Source organism: Haemorhous mexicanus, chromosome 11 (assembly GCF_027477595.1).
Source record: "Haemorhous mexicanus isolate bHaeMex1 chromosome 11, bHaeMex1.pri, whole genome shotgun sequence".
Lineage (NCBI taxonomy): Eukaryota > Metazoa > Chordata > Aves > Passeriformes > Fringillidae > Haemorhous > Haemorhous mexicanus.
This window is the reverse complement of record NC_082351.1, coordinates 4,273,557-4,289,225: the sequence shown is the minus strand read 5'-3', so window position 1 is coordinate 4,289,225 and position 15,669 is coordinate 4,273,557. Positions and strand designations below refer to the sequence as shown.

Below are 15,669 nucleotides of genomic sequence, written 5' to 3'. Positions count from 1 at the left end.
GACCATGTGGGAACTACACCCCTTTTTTAGCCCTGTAGCACATTTAGCAGAGGCCCAGGCCAGCTTTCAGCCTCTGAGATTCTCTGTTGGCCACAAAGCACCTGCACCTCCCCATCCAGTGAAACAGCTCTCGGTGCAAACAGTTTGACTTAAGAGATGCATAATGATAACTGGGACTTGCATGCCTGTGCTCATATTCCATAACACAGGGAATCCCACCACTCCACGTGTTCCCGGAGTGGCACACAAGGGGCCCAAACCGGCACAAAATGGTGAATAAGCGGTGCAGAGCTGTGTGTTAGGGTGAGGAAAGGGTTCAGCAGCAGCTCTGCCCCACGCAGCCTTGGCTGTCCCAGCTTGTCCCACTCCCTCTGCTTGCTCACGCTGCTGCTCAGGCAGCCCAAACACCTCCTGCTGCGAGAGAATCACCTTCTCCTGACCTGCAGGAGCCCACATCCATGGGTGTGGCTCGGGTGAGCTGCTGGGAGTGCTTGGTGAGGAGAAGAGATGGGTTGGCTGAGGCATGGAGAGGGAGGGACAGCTGGGAATCCACAGGGTTCTGGCTGTCACTTGGCAAGAGTGTCACTTGTCCTGTTGCTTAAGTCAGGCTGTCTTTTGGTTGCTGTTACCTGTACTGTTAAAGTCTGCCTGTGTTTCAGTCACCTTTCCAGTGAGCAGTTTTCTCCCCTGCCAGCTGCCACACAGAGTTTGTGAGCAGGGTCTGCAGTTGGCAAGAGCTAATGCTGCAAGGAAGGGCTGGAGAGGAATGGGGGGATTTGGGTGTTCTGCAGAAAGCACTGACAATTGCAGGTATCTCTGCTGAGAATTCACCCTATCTGGCTTGGTGAGCCACAGGTTTCCTCCAGCTAAAGTCCAGTTTCTTCCAGAGAGGATCATATTCAAGAATGACTCTAATCTATGAGCTTTACACACTGCTCCTGTTTATAGTTTCATATTTATCAAGGAAATGCTTTCTTCGTTTAGGATCAGATTTTAAAAGCTCTTTTAGCATCTAAATCCCTCTTCTAGACCTTCATCAACTTGCAATCACTTAGATCTGAAATCCCAACCGTGCCCTTAAGTTATAATCCCTAATGCAGGAAACAACAGTTTGCATTTAGTCAAGCAAGTCTTTAAGTACCTGCAAGTGATTAAATGTTGTCCTAAATTGGAGTGTGTAATTATAATCACCTATTCCTGATTTCATATTCCAGATTCATATTCCTGCAATCTGTATGACTTAAACATGATCTTTTTCGGAGTGCACAGGTTCCTGTGCCAGGGCTTGAACTGCCCCTGTCCCATCACTGGGTTCCTAAACCAGCCTAGTTGACCAAATAGTTCATCGTTCTTTTCTTCAGGTGCCCATCCTGATCTTCCTACTCTGATGAATGTCTCAGGTTTCTGTCTGGACTATCTTTCAGCTTTTCTTTTTTGATTCCTGTAAAGTTAGTGAGTCAGTTCAACTATAAAGGTAAACCTCAATAAATTCCTTCCTGAAAAGCTGGAGTTCAATTCATTTCAGAGGAAAAAGACATCTCAAGAAATTGTATACTTACCATTGGTATTGTATCAAGTGTGTAATTGCCAGCGCCTGATGCCTGTGGGTGGCCAGAGTGAATGAATGTCAGTCAGGGAGGAATTCGCTGCACTTTCCATATTCGACACCTTAAAAGCATCTGTTATTTTATGTCTTTACTAAATCTATCTCTTTAAAAGAAAACTTTTAACCACTACTTCATAGCAAAAGGATAAATAATGAGATTTTATTTAAAGCTGAAGGTGTTTTGTTAGCTAGATAGATAGATATAGATATGTCTGTTCCTCTTGGAGTTGGATAAAGACAGGGGAGGCTTGGATGGGGAGATGTTTCTTCCCATGGAAGGGATTGTGTGGTTTCTCAGTATCTTTGCACTTCAATCAGCTGCTCATTCACTGAGCAGGTCTGAAAGACTTGGGCAATCTGAACAGTTCTTTTTGGGAGGCACCTCCATCTCTCTTGTCCAGCAGCACCATCAGGACACTGAGTTCCCAGTGTCCAGGGAGGTTTTGCTGTCACCCTGAGAGAGACCACAGAGCACTGACATCCACTGGGCCTCTGAGCCATTGACCACAACCCCCTGGATGTGACCAGCCAGGCAATTCCTCCTTCTCCAAACTGTGCCTCCATCAGATCCACAGCTCACCAAGAGTGGTGGCATCTCTAGCTCTTCCTTGTGCACTGGGGTGTTGTGGAGTGTTTCTATTGTGTTTTCATTTGCAATTCAGTTTCAATGGTCGGTTCTACAACCCCCCCCCCCCCCCCCTTGTAATTTGTATTCCTATAGCATATTTTATCCTTAATGGACTGTTCCTTTGCACTTCTGTTGTTGGTTTTTCCCTGGTTTTCCATCTTCCCAAAGACTTGACCTTTGTTCCTGAATGTGCCCTGTTCCTCCTCCTAGGATGAACCATGTCAGTCCCTCCTGCCCCTTTTTCCAGAAACTTTCCTGTCATTATTGTAACCCTCAAGATCCCATTGGGTTGTTTAAACTGTTCCCCTCCCCTGTAATTCCCAATTAGTTTAAGCATTGTATTCCCTGCCTTATGCTTCTCCCCAGGTTTCTCCCAATTGGTTAAAGTTCTGTACCCTGCCCTTGAAGCTCCCCTGTTGAAAAACCCCTTCTACAGCCTGGATTTGTGTCTTTCAGTCCCTGACCTTCCTGGGAATAAACACCTTTGGGAATGATACAGAAGGCCTCTCCTTGTTCCTTGTCCCTGCCCCCGATGCATTCCACCTGTGCCATAGAGCAGTTGTGCCCTACAGCCGCACCCCGAATTGTGTGGCTGTTTGGGGGCGGCGCCCTCCTGGTGACAGTGCTGGGAGCAGGCCCGGCTGAAGAACTCTGGCACCGCGTCCCTGAGGCAGCCACTCCGTCATGGGAGGCCTCTGGCTTGCTCAGCCTGCACAGACCCACCGCGTGCTCCTCAAGGTTTCCTTTGGCATATCAAAGCATTGAAGAGGTTGGGTGGTTTTCCTCCCTGTTTTATTGACTGACTGTGTCCTTTCAGGACTACAAGAGGAAGCAGAGCCTTCGATGAAACCAAAGGGCTGTGTTAGCCATGGGCCCCCCAAGGTACCGAAGTTCCCGCTGGGAAGCTGCTGAAAGGTAGGAATGTGGCACTTGTCTCCAGCCAGAGACCACTGACTCCTCAGCATCCTGGGCTGTGGCTGACAGTGCCTGAGGAGGTCAGAAATCCTTGGATGTGATCTCCTGTGCCAGTGCCCAGAACACAGAGCAGTGAGCTTGAATTGGGGGGACAGGCCAAGCCCTTGGACACAACTGCCAGGCAGGAGGAGCTCCCTCCCCAGGAAGGAAAATTCCAGTGCTGAGGTCCATCCCCACCCAGGCCATGAGGTCACAGCAGGATTCTGAGGTCACAGCAGGCTCTGAGGTCACAGAGCCCTGTGGTTCTACAGAATCAAAATATCCAGCTCCTCAGTCCTTAACAACGGTTGCTGACATTGGGACAGCGGTGTCAGGACAGCGGTGGCAGCAAGAGCTGCGGGACTGGCAGAGGGCAAGGCACCATGGCCCTTGCTCTGCGCCTCTTCCTGCTGCTCCTCCTGGCCGTGGCCCTGCCTGCCAGGGCTGCCCAGGCTGGTCTGCTGTACGTGCAGGGAGCAGGTGAGCCGGCAGCCTGGCTCCCCTTTCCCGGGACAGCGCTCCCTGCTCCCTGGGAAGCGCTGGGGATGGTTTTCCCCAGGCCTTTAGGGTGTATTTCTTCTGGGGGAGGGAGAGAGCCCCCACGGGCCTGGGGTTGGCCCTGTTTTTCCTCGGCAGGGATGTGTCACAGGGCCTGCAAAGAGGGAGGAGAGTGACCAGGAGCCAGCCCTGAGCACCCCAGGCCCCTGTGTAGCTTTGGCCTTGTCCATTGACATCTGGCTCCCACGGCCTTACCCAAACCCCTTGGCAGTGCCCAGCTCCCTAAGGCATGAAGGGGATCCCAGCACACCATGGAAATGGGTCTGGTCTTTGCTCCCCTCTAGATGAGCGTGCTAGGAAGGGTTCTCCAGCAGCTCAACTCCATGAAGATTTGCAGCCTCTTAAGCCTCCTGCCGGTATGTTGTCCATGATCCCCTCAGAGAATAATCATTGACAACCTGGCAGGAACCAGGTGACAGAAGCTTCTGTGGCTGTTGGGTTACAGGGGTGTCTGCAGGGAGGACATTTCAAGCTCCTTTCCTGCTTGCTGCTGTAAAGCCCAGCTCCCGTCGCAGGGGTGAGTAGTGTGTCCCTGCTGACCCCACAGGCTGAGCCCTGCTTTTGTGGGATCCATCTCAGGGAAAATGCAAATTCATCTCTTAAGGTCCTCCGAGAGGGAGGAACAAACCTAGAGGAGCCAGTAAGGTTCTAGAGGCATCCAATCATGTGGACAAGAAGCTGAGTGATCTGGACAGCCAGCGTGGTGGGTGCATTTCCCTCAGCCTTGTCCTGGGGCTCAGCAGCCGGGGGCTTTGGCTGCACATCTGGACACACCGTGCCAAGCACAGCGGGAAGGGATCCATGGCAGCCTCGCTGCCCCACTGCCGCTTCCACGCCCTGCGGGGCTGTTCCCCAGCCTGGCCTTGCTGCAGCTTCTCCCCAGCCTCTGCAGGAAGGCATTTGGCATCAGCTGCCAGGGAGCCCAAATTCACCAGGGGCCGGACATGCCTTAAGATCACCTGAAATTGCCTGGCAGATCTCTGGGTAGATCAGGAGGGGTGGTGGTTTGCAGAAGGGAGAGCCCTGGCCCCACTCCAAGGCTTGGATGACTTCCTGAATGTTATTAATGTCTTTGACCAGCATTGGCTCCTGAAGATGCCACCTTCCCATTGGGAACAGCCCCACCTGATCCTGTTCTCCCTTTTCCTTCCTGCAGAGATGGAAGTAGAGGCTGTGCCGATGTCTCAGTTTCCCAGAGGAAGCAGGGGCTCATTGGCAGCCTCTGCTGCCGGAAGGGAGGCGATGCCAGGCACATTCACAGGAGGTAATTGCTGTGCCTCTGGGCCTGAGCCCTGCTGAGGCTTGAGCTGCCCTCTCTGCTGCTTGGCACTCCTGGCACACAGCATCACCTGACCTCCTTGGAGTGCTGGGTTCCCTGTAGAAATGGATCCCAACACACCATGGGATGGTTCCCATCCGTGCTCCTTTCTAGACTGGCATCATGACTTGTGAAACCCTGGTAAAGCACGGGTGGGACAGAGCCCTCACAGGCCCTGGTCTGCTCCAGCCACCCCTCCAGTAATGTGTCACAGGGCCTGCAAAGGAGGTGGAGAGTGACCAGGAGCCCGCCCAGAGCTCCTTAGGGTCCGGTGCAGCTTTGGCCTTGTCCATTGACACCTGGCTCCCATGGCCTTACATGACCACCATGCAGGCCCCATTTCCCTAAGCCAGAGGGGGATCCCAGCACACCATGGAAATGGGCCTGATTTTTGCTCTCTTTTAGATTGGCATCGTGACATGGCTTATATGGAAAAACTGGTGAAAGACAGTTTGAAGGTTCAGGTGCATGGTGGAGGTCAGTTCTCTGTGTGCCTTTCCTGACAAAATAATCAGTGTCCATGTGGCAACAGCCCACTCATGTGCCCTTTCCCTTAAGTTAAGCTCAGAGTGTAAGGAATCTTGAAATCGTGCCTGCTCCCTTCTGGTGGCCTCAGTGATCCCACAGGATCGCTCTCAGTGGGCAGAAGGAGCATTTAGCTGTCCATCTTCCTCCCGTGTGCAATGCCAGTGTGTCCTGTGCTCTGTGCAGCCACGGAGAAGATCAGAGAGGGAAGGAGCCGAGCCCAGGGTTGTGTCCCAGGGCTGAGCCTTTCACAGCTCCTGTGCCAGCCCCACGGAGCCTGAGCTGCTCCTGCTGCCACTGCCAAGGCCTGGCCCTGCCTGGGTTGGGTTTAGAGCTGCTGGCACATCCAGGGAGCCCTTCCTTCCCATGCTGCTCTGCAAGGAGCTCCTTCCATACCAGTGTGGGGCCACTGCAGGCACGTGGTCCCCCTGCTCCTGCTCCTGAGTGGAAGGCAGAGCCGAGGGAGTGCCTTGGAGGGCACCAATCACTCAGGTGCCCTCACTGCCACTCGGGCCTGAAGGAGAAATGGAACTACTTTCCATTGAGGTCCTCCTAAATGGAAGAATCAAGACACAGGAGACAAGAAATCCTTGGAGGCAGCCAAACATCTGGACCAGATGCTGAGCGATCTGGAGAGACGCCGTGGTGGGTGCATTTCCCTCAGCCTTGTCCTGGGGCTCAGCAGCCGGGGGCTTTGGCTGCACAGCTGGACACACCGCGCCCGGCACAGCAGGAAGGGATCCATGGCAGCCTCACTGCCCTGCTGCGGCTTCCACGCCCTGCAGGGCTGTTCCCCAGCCTGGCCTGGCTGCAGATTCTCCCCAGCCTCTGCAGGAAGGCATTTGGCATCAGCTGACAGGGAGACCAAACTGCACCATGGGCCCTGCACACCCTGAGATCCCCTGCAATTTCCCAGTCTCCAGGCAGATCAGGTGTAGGGGCTGATTTGATGAGGGAGGGCTCTGGCCCAGCCCCAATGACCTGGCCATTTTCCTGATCCTTATCTATGACTTTGACAAGTATTGTTTCCTGAAGATGCCACCCCCCAAAATGCTGAATCATTCCATCTGATCCAGGTCTTCTTTTTCCTTTCTCAAGCAATGGATCAAAAGTCCGTGCAGATGGTGCCACATCCTACAGGAAGCAGTGGCTTTGTGCCAGCCACTGATGCCGGAAAGGAGCAGATGCCAGACATGGGCACCGGCGCAAGAGGTAATTGCTTTGCCAGGCTCAGCCCACAGCGGGGCTGTGTGGCAGCAGCAATTCCCCCAGGGCCTGCCCTTGCACAGCCTGGCAGCAGCCAAAGCTGGAGGCGCCTCTGGAGGCTTGGAGGCCTCTGGAGCTCGTTCACAGCCCCGGAGAAACAGGATTCATGCACCAGCGTCCCTCTCGCTGCAGCTGCTCCAGAGCTGGCCCTGAGTGCCCAGAGGCCCAAGGCACAGGAGCAGCCCCGAGCGGGAGCCCTGCCGTGAGCCCAGGGCCAGAGCCAGCCCTGGCTCCCGACTGGGCAGGGGCTGCACTGGGTCCTGACAGGGCCTGACTCTGTCCCCTGGGGCTGGGGGAGCTGTCACGGGGCAGGGAGGGCCAGGGCTGGCAGGGGCTGCTCAGGGATGGGTTTGGCCCGTGTGCCTCGAAGCAGCGACTGCCCAAGCAGCTGCGCTGGCCCCGGGCTCTCCTCCCGGCCTGCTGGGCTTGGTTGGGAGGCACAGCCTGTGCCAAGGGGCGGCAAGGTGCCTGCAGGCCCCAGCTCGGGGGGAAACGGAGAGCGTCCTGCCCGGATCCACCGTGCTGCCAGCTCAGCAGTGCAGCACAGCACGGGCTCACACTCCCCTTGCTCCCACAGGATTTCTTGGCAAGGCAGAAAAAAATGCCCAGAATCCACAGAACACCCCAAGACTTTTTTGCCCCCAGGATGTGCGCAGGTCCTGCATGATAGGCACCTTAGTGACACTGTGCACTGTGCCAGTTTTCATTGGGCTCTGCTATGTTGGGTTCCGGTGGTGGAAGGAAAAGAAACGGTAAGTTGCTGCTGATCTCTACCCTGCAGCTTCTTTAAAGGCTGCATAGAGTCAGGGAGCATTCCCAGTGAGGCTGCAGTGGAGTTTGGTCACTCCCTAGTTGTGCACATAACTCTGCTGAGGGTTCTGCTGCTGCCCAGTGCTTTCTGTGGCCTCTTCATTGCTGGGCCTTGTCCTGGGGGGCCCGCTGGGGCTGCAGCCAGTGCTGGCTCCCACTGAGGCTGCCTGGCCAAGAGCAGCCCCAGGGGCACAGGGCAGAGGCAAAGCACAGTGGGGAGGAGAAAGAGCAGGGACGAGATTACTTTTGAAAGGCAGAGGCGCTCTGGGGCCCGCTCCTGGCCAGGGACCCTGCCCAGAGCCGTCCCCTGCTCGCCGGGGCCGTGAGGGGCAGCTGTGCAGCTGGGCCAGGCTGTGCCAGTAGCTCCAGCCATGCTGGGGAGCCTTGCCAGCCCTGGGCCCTGCTGTGCAGGAGGGTCCCTGTGTTGCCACTGGCAGTGGGCCTCAGCCACCTCCTCTCTCCACAGTCGTGCTGCCGCTGCTCCAGCATCCTGGCCGAGAAGGCGTGCCTCTCCCTCTCCCCCAGAGAGCCCAGAGACCGTCGGGTTTGCCAGCTCTCACACGTGGCCTCGGCAGCAGCAGCTGCCCAAGAAAGCAGAGCACCAGCCCTCCGTGCCTCCCCCACGGCCCCCCAGCCCGGCCCTGAAGCAGAAGCCTCCCGAGATCCCCCCACCTCCTCCCCTCCCGAGCTCAGCACCCTGGTCCAGCTAGGACTGCAACTGGGCCAGCCACGCAGGGCTTGGGCCACCAATAGCTTGGGGCACCTGCTCTCCTCTACAAATAGCCCCTGTTACCTATGGGCAACAGCCAGAATCACTTTTCATTCCCTTGGACCTTCAACAGGAAGGACTGAAGATTCTTCCCACGCCCTTTCTCATCCTTTACCACTTTGATTTTCATACAATTGGGAGCTGGTTGCATCTCTTAAAGACTTTATTTACACTGCATGCTTTACCTTACCTGCCACTGGAAAATAAATAAAAAATTCTTCAGTTTAGATTTCATTTTTAGTGCAGTTGGGCTGTTCACTGTCGTGGTTTGAGAGGAAATGAAGTTTTTGTGGGATGGTGTAGTCATGCCAGTCGGTGTTCAGATTTTAATATTGGCACCTAGTTTGTCCACTGAGAGCATGGATACGCCTCTGAGAACACAGGCAGTTAAAAGCTGTGAACTCCCAGAGGAAACTCTCTTTGAGTTCCAGTCTTAGAAGAGAGCAGACCATCCCCTGCTCTGCTCCGAGCTGGGTGGTGGGGGAGGGGAGCCATGTGGCCGGAGGGAGGTAGGCCAAGCCTGGGCCGAAGAGTAGAAGAGAGCACTGCGAGGCTTCGGGCAGCCATCCCCCATTTCCCCCCCGGAGGGAGAGAGAGAGAGAGAGAGCAGCCTGTGCCTGTGATAGCGCGGCTGGCTGCCGTGAAAGAGAAGAAGGGGGGTGCCCAGCAGGGCAGCCAGCCGTGGGAGTTCATGAACCAGACCAGCAGAGCCTGAGACTTTTAACCCTTCTTGAGATGATAGAAACCTTGCAAATGCTGATTCTTCCTGAAGTTGAAGAGATAGAGTAGAATAGCAAGAAAATGAACAAGTGAAAGACATTGAGAGAAGTTGAGAAGAATCCTAGGTAAGAAGAGGTGATAGAGTAGCCTTTGGCTGGACTTTTCTTGAATAGCCATGGCAGAACCCTTGAGTTCCTGTGACACAGAGACTGCATTCTAGAGAAAAGCAATAGCTCAGAGCCAGGAGAGTGCGGTGAAAGTGTGTAAACAGAGACGACAAGTGAGGAGAGTAGTAGTAGTGCCCTCCATCTTCGAAGAAGAAGAAGAAGATGATCTCTGTTCAAGAGACCCCTCAACCCCAAGGAGTGAAATCTGGGGGGGGACAAGTGTCCCAAAAAGAGAGAGACTGTGCTCTTTTTAAAACTGGACAAAACGTCCTTAAAGAAAAAAACCCTAGAAGCAGCTCTAGTCCATGTGCAGTGGTGAGAGCACAGGACATAGAAAGGTCACGATGGCAAATGTTTTTCGGGCGGTGCCACACGTGACACAGAAGCACGAGAAATTTTGACTCTTTCCTGGAGAAGTCTGTAGTGAGGGAAAGATTCCTCTCTTCTCGAAGAATTGAGAATTAATTATCTAAAAGGCGGTGATAGACTGAGAGCGAATTAATCTAAAGAGTAGTAACAGAATTAGAAATTTAGAGGGGGGAGGAGGAGGAAATTTAGAAAGTTTTCATCCTGTGTTCTGTGTGTTTTTCCTTGTAGTTTTAAGTTAATTTTTTTTTCTTTCAATCTTAAGTTAGAGCCTGCTCTGCTCTGTCTCTGATCGCATCTCACAATAGATACCAAGAAAAAAAGTATTCTCATAGAAGCACTAGCATTGCGCCAAGCTCAAACCATGACACTCACCTTTTGAGCGATTAATTTTCCATGGTACTACTACTTCCCTTTTCATTGCTATCCATAAAATGTTCATCTGGACATAACAATCAGCAGAATTACTGAGATTTACCTCAAAGCCCAGAGGAGAATCTAGCACAAAATATTCCCCCTGCGTACTGCACAGCAAGAAATATTCAGAGGAAAATACAGTGGCAGCTGAGACTTGTTGAACTCCCAGAATATTGAGCCTGCAGAGGAGGCAGACAGCCCTGGCAGTGGCTGAGGGGACTTTTCCTCACAGACTCCTCTGGAAGTGTGTCAGTCCAGGAGGGGAAAGCTTTTCAACCTTTGCCTTATCTTCCTCCTGTGCTAAAATGTAAGGCTCCTCCTGAGCTACAAACAATTCTCCATTCCTCAACCAAGCTACTCAGGTTCTTATCTTAAAGAGCAAAAGCAAATGTGGTCAGAAATTTCTCATCCAAGCCTGTTTGCAGAGAAACCCCATCAGACGCGAGCAAATATTTCTTAGCATCAGTTCACTCAAAGAAAACCAACCCTGAATTGAGCAGCGCTTTAAATGAAGTTGAATTCTCTTTCCTCACCTATCAGCCAGACTGGGTTGCTCCTTTTTTGTCCTAGAGAGAATATTAGAATGATTTGCTCTTGACAGGACTCCTTGGATGGCTCCCAAACTGGTTGCTGTTCACCACGCCTTGCCTGGGCTCTTAATGCAGCCTGTTAGCAGCACCTGACTTTGGCACCCTGTTGAGCCTTTGGGCACGGCTGGTGCCACGGTCCCCTCCTGACTCCTGGCATGTCCCTGCTGGTGGAGGAGCCCTGCTGGTGCTGCTGCCTGCGTTCAACAACGCCGGTCCTACTCCCCAGCCAAAGAGAGACTAAAGTCGCTGCTCTGGGCAGCTCGTTTGAACGAGTTTAACGCCTACTCACCTCTGTCCCAGACCTCTTTAGACCCAGCCAGCAACACCATAAAGTCACCTCATCTACAGAGGGGAGCAGGTCTGAGCGAACAGAAGGTGGGCTTTCACGCACATTGGGGTTTTAGTTTAGTGGAAGCACTCACTCGTTCACAAGCCTTCCTTGTCAAAGTGGATTGTGCGATGCCATTGTGTTGCTTGGGCTAAAGAGAAAGCAGAAGGGAGAAATGAGTTAAGAAATGAGAAAGACACTTGGGGCGCAGGCTTGGCAGCCAAACGGAGCACGATGGCACCCAGCCGCTTTGCCGGAATCCCCTTTGGTGCCGGACAAAGGCGGACGCGGCTCCGCTGCGGGGCGAGCCGGGCGCTCGGCGAGCGGCGCTGGAGCGGTGGCGGCCCCGCCCCGCCCGTCCCGCCCCGCCGCGGGCCGGGGCCGAGCGCTCGGCCGGGCGGGAGCTCAGGATGCTCGGGCAGCGCCGCGGGCCGGGCGGGCGCGATGGAGCCGCCTGAGGGCTGGGACCCCTACGGGCGGCCGGCCCGGCGCACGCAGTGGCTGGTCAGCGCCCTCGCCTACCACTACGGGCTGGACCGCGGCGTGGAGAACGAGATCGTCGTGCTGGCCACCGGCCTGGACCAGTACCTGCAGGAGATCTTCCACCGCTTGGACTGCGCCGGTTCGGGCCGCATCCCCGGCGAGGACTTCCGCACGCTGTGCCAGGTGCTGGGGCTGGAGGAGGCGGCGGAGCCCGAGGAGTGCGCGGAGCTGTGGGACGGGCTCTCGGCCGAGCTCACCTTCCGCCAGTTCCACGCGCGGCTCTGCGGCCACTTCAGCACCCGCGCGGGGCCGCGGCTGCCGCTGGGCCGGGAGAGCGAGCACATCGAGACCCAGATCCGCCTGCGCAGCCCCCGCCGCCGCCGCCGCAGCGACCCCGCCGGCCGCGGAGCCGCGGGCAGCGCCGAGCGGCGGCCGCCGGGGCCCCGCTCCCGAGAGTGCTACGAGGAGATCGTGGCGCTGGAGCAGGCCGAGGACCGCATGGCCAAGCTGGAGGAGGAGAACGGCAGCCTGCGGGAGCTGGTGGAGGACATGCGCGCCGCCCTGCAGAGCAGCGATGCGCGGTGCCTGGCGCTGCAGGTGAGTCCGGGCCGGCTTCTGCAGCGGCCTCCCGGGGGCGGCTCGGCTGGCCCCGAGCGCTTCAGGAGAGATGCTGCTCTCGGAGAGTCGGTGTTTATAACCCCTCCGCTGCCAGACTGAGGCCGAAGTTGCTCGTTCATCGTCGGCATTAACTTTTTAGCAAAGTTTGGTTACAGGGAGGCTTTAAGGAGAAATGTATGGCACCGGTGTACCATAAATATAGTTGTGAAGAGCACTCTGTTTACAGTGTAGGGGACTACGGCTTAACAAACCCACGCGTACAATGCTGCTGTTTCTTCTACTGCACGCGCAGTCAGGATGTGCTGATAGCATATGCTGGATGTGCACCAGTGCAGGGTTTTTCCTGAAGTGAGAAAGAACTTTTGCATTCCTGCCTGCACAAGCACAAGCAGTGTCTCAGTCAGAAGTGCCTGAAAGGAATATTAGAAGGATGTTTTCCTCAGAGTGTGGTCACAAGAGTTCAGAGTTGGAGCCAGTTCTGCAGGCAGGCTGATGAATAGTCTGGGGCTCCTCTGCAGAGCCCCATTAATTCCGGGGCTGGTTTCTGCTGGTTCTGCTGTACGGGCTCGAGTGACACACATAGACACTTAACAGCAGTTAAATTCCTCTGGCATGAAATAGCGTGGAACAGGCAGAGCAGGGAAGGGCAGCATGGACCCATTGTTCTGGCAGGTCTCACCAGGTGTGATTTGATACTAACACAGCACTGACAGAACTCTGCTCCACCTGTGACACTTCCACTTGCAGTAGATGACTGTTGTCTTCCCAATGTCCAGCAAGGCAGGTCAGAGACGCCTTTACCATTTTCATCTGCAAAAGGGAAAGGAAATCGACAGCAAACACAAAGTCACCAGTCAGAGGTCCCAGGATGAATGAAAACGACAAAGAGGAGAGCTTCAGAGCACCCCCAGCTGCTCCCTGCTCTCTTCTTCTGAACACAACTTCATTGTAAATATCTTTTTCAGCAGACTGCCTGACTCCTGAGTACAGACCATAGTAATGACATGAAAGCTACACAGAAACTTGTGCACTAATATGATAAGTGTGTAGGTTGAAAATTAAATACATAGCTAGTTATTAAAACCTACTTTCCAGAGATTGTTTCCTTGTCTCTGTATTTGGCAAAGTTAGTTGCTGATCAGCTCGATGTGATTGAAAAAAAAAACCAAACCAACAAAGCACAATCCAGCCACTTTCAGTCTTCATTAAAGCCCATCATTTTCTCCCTGCTTTGTGCTCCTGGTCATTACAGGTGGGACTGTGGAAGAGCCATGCCAGCCATAGAGAAGGAGGATCCTGCTTCATAGGGAGGAAGAGACCATTAACACAGAAGCACTCCCAGACCAAGTGCCTCCAAAGTGTCCTGGAGGAAATGGAGCTCATGCGGAGCTCCAGGGATGGGCAGATTGAAGAAGCCATCAGGTTCAGCCAGGAGCTGGAGAAGGAGCTGAAGAGCTCTCAGGAAGCTCTGGTCAGCCTGGAAGATTGCAACCGTAACCTGAAGAGGGAGCAGGCAGAGACGAGGAGGAAGGTGGAAGAGGCCAGACACGCTGTCCTGAACAGTCTTGGCAAAGTGAAGGAGCTGGAAGTGAGAGCTAAGGAGGTGCCACATCTGCAAATACACATCCAGCAGCTGGAATCACAACTGCAGCACTACAGGTAGGTTGGAGTCTGACAAAAAGTGCCCATAAATTCAGTGTTGGGGCACAGGTGAGTTTGAGAATCTCTGGTTGGGGCTTATTAGATGTCTCCAGAACACCTTGTAAAATCTGGCCAGAGGGAAATTAGAAGCTGCTCATCCATTTTCTTGGTAGGGGTCTTTAGGAGATCTAGCAGTCTTCCAGGCCAAAGGGTGCTGGTCTGCAGAGAGCTGAAGTCACTCCTCAGACACTCAACAACAGAACTCAGCATGCTAATGCTTCAGGAAAGCCCCAACACAAATTGCTGAACGTCCTTCAGAAACCATTTCCAACAGACTTTTTCCGCTGCCTTTCCTGGTCCTTCGGTCCCATCCCAAGCCAGCTGTAATCAGATGGCTGACTCTCCATTTTGTATAAAAGCTCTTCAGCTTGTCCTAGGAATTGGGGAAAAGCACACAAGGACAACTTCTGGCTGCTGGTTGGAAACTTGCTGTGACTTCATTGCTTCTTCACTGAGAGAACAGGTGATAGAGGAGGGAAGCTGAAACGTTCCTAAACCCACAAAATAATAGAGTGGGAATCTCAAAAAACACTTGCCAACTAAACCCCACTTTTGCAACGGCATAAACAAATCCTTCCAGAAGTCAGAAAGTTGGTCACAAATTTAATAGTCCACTGCTTTTGTTGCTTTTAACCTCAGACCAAACTTGGACTCACCGATGGTTAGTAAGCGTTAGTCATTTCTGCCCAAGTTCCAGACTGACCTAAGGAATAAAATCTAGTTTATATTTTCACTGACCCAAAGAAAATCAGTATGTCTAGACATATTTTTACTTACACGCTAAATCTAGTATTTTAATAAATTGCACCTTCTGAAGTCCTTGCCTCTTCCTAAACTCACACTTCCTCTGTTTGCTTATAAGAAGAATTCATAGTGAGTTATTTGTGGCATCCTAGCTATTGTAGTGTTTTATGAAGTGAGGAAGTTCTAAAAAGAACCATTTTATCCAGTGTCTTTCTGGCAGCATTGTGAATGTTAATACATGCATGGTTGCAGAAGATCAAAGAAAATAGAAGCATTTCTTTAAACACCTGTAGGATTTAAAAACCCCTGCGAGGGCATGTAAAGTTCAAGGTGACTGTCAGGGGACTCTGGAGGAATGACACAACTCCTGGTGCTAAAAGGGATCACACAGCTTGTCAGGGCTGTCACCTTCTCCTTGGCATAGGCACCAAAGGTTTTAAGATGGGTTCTTGTCCTATGGAATTGCTTTTCCAAAGTACCATGAAGGATAAAAAGATCACCTTGAAACAGGTTAAAGGCAATCAACAATGTCCACTGGCCTTGCAGAACAGGAACTTCATGGGTTACATCAAAACAAAGAGTGCCAGTTTAGAAATGCAAATTATATGTTCCTTGTAAGACAACCTTCATTTGTAATACTTCTTTTTTAATTGCATGCTAATTTAAAGTGAGTGTCAAGCTCAGGAATGGTGCTGGTCTGACCATGTGGGAACTACACCCCTTTTTTAGCCCTGTAGCACATTTAGCAGAGGCCCAGGCCAGCTTTTAGCCTCTGAGATTCTCTGTTGGCCACAAAGCACCTGCACCTCCCCATCCAGTGAAACAGCTCTCGGTGCAAACAGTTTGACTTAAGAGATGCATAATGATAACTGGGACTTGCATGCCTGTGCTCATATTCCATAACACAGGGAATCCCACCACTCCACGTGTTCCCGGAGTGGCACACAAGGGGCCCAAACCGGCACAAAATGGTGAATAAGCGGTGCAGAGCTGTGTGTTAGGGTGAGGAAAGGGTTCAGCAGCAGCTCTGCCCCACGCAGCCTTGGCTGTCCCAGCTTGTCCCACTCCCTCTGCTCGCTCACGCTGCTGCTCAGGCAGCCC

At 53.2% G+C, this 15,669-nt stretch overlaps 1 protein-coding gene across 1 annotated transcript; it reads left to right on the top strand.

Annotated features, from left to right (window-relative positions):
* Positions 1–11,399: 11,399 nt before the first annotated feature.
* On the top strand, positions 11,400–15,669 carry LOC132332112 (EF-hand and coiled-coil domain-containing protein 1-like). The gene is made up of 2 exons (XM_059856083.1): positions 11,400–12,102; positions 13,376–15,669. Exons 1-2 carry the CDS (start codon positions 11,467–11,469, stop codon positions 13,784–13,786), a joined length of 1,047 nt encoding a protein of 348 aa, XP_059712066.1. The 5' UTR covers positions 11,400–11,466; the 3' UTR covers positions 13,787–15,669.

Bases quoted from the DNA above. Each gene is read 5' to 3' on its own strand.
- LOC132332112 (XM_059856083.1), top strand. From the start codon at position 11,467: ATGGAGCCGCCTGAGGGCTGGGACCCCTACGGGCGGCCGGCCCGGCGC. The intron at 12,103-13,375 runs GTGAGTCCGGGC...TGGTCATTACAG, and splicing joins CGCGGTGCCTGGCGCTGCAG to GTGGGACTGTGGAAGAGCCA.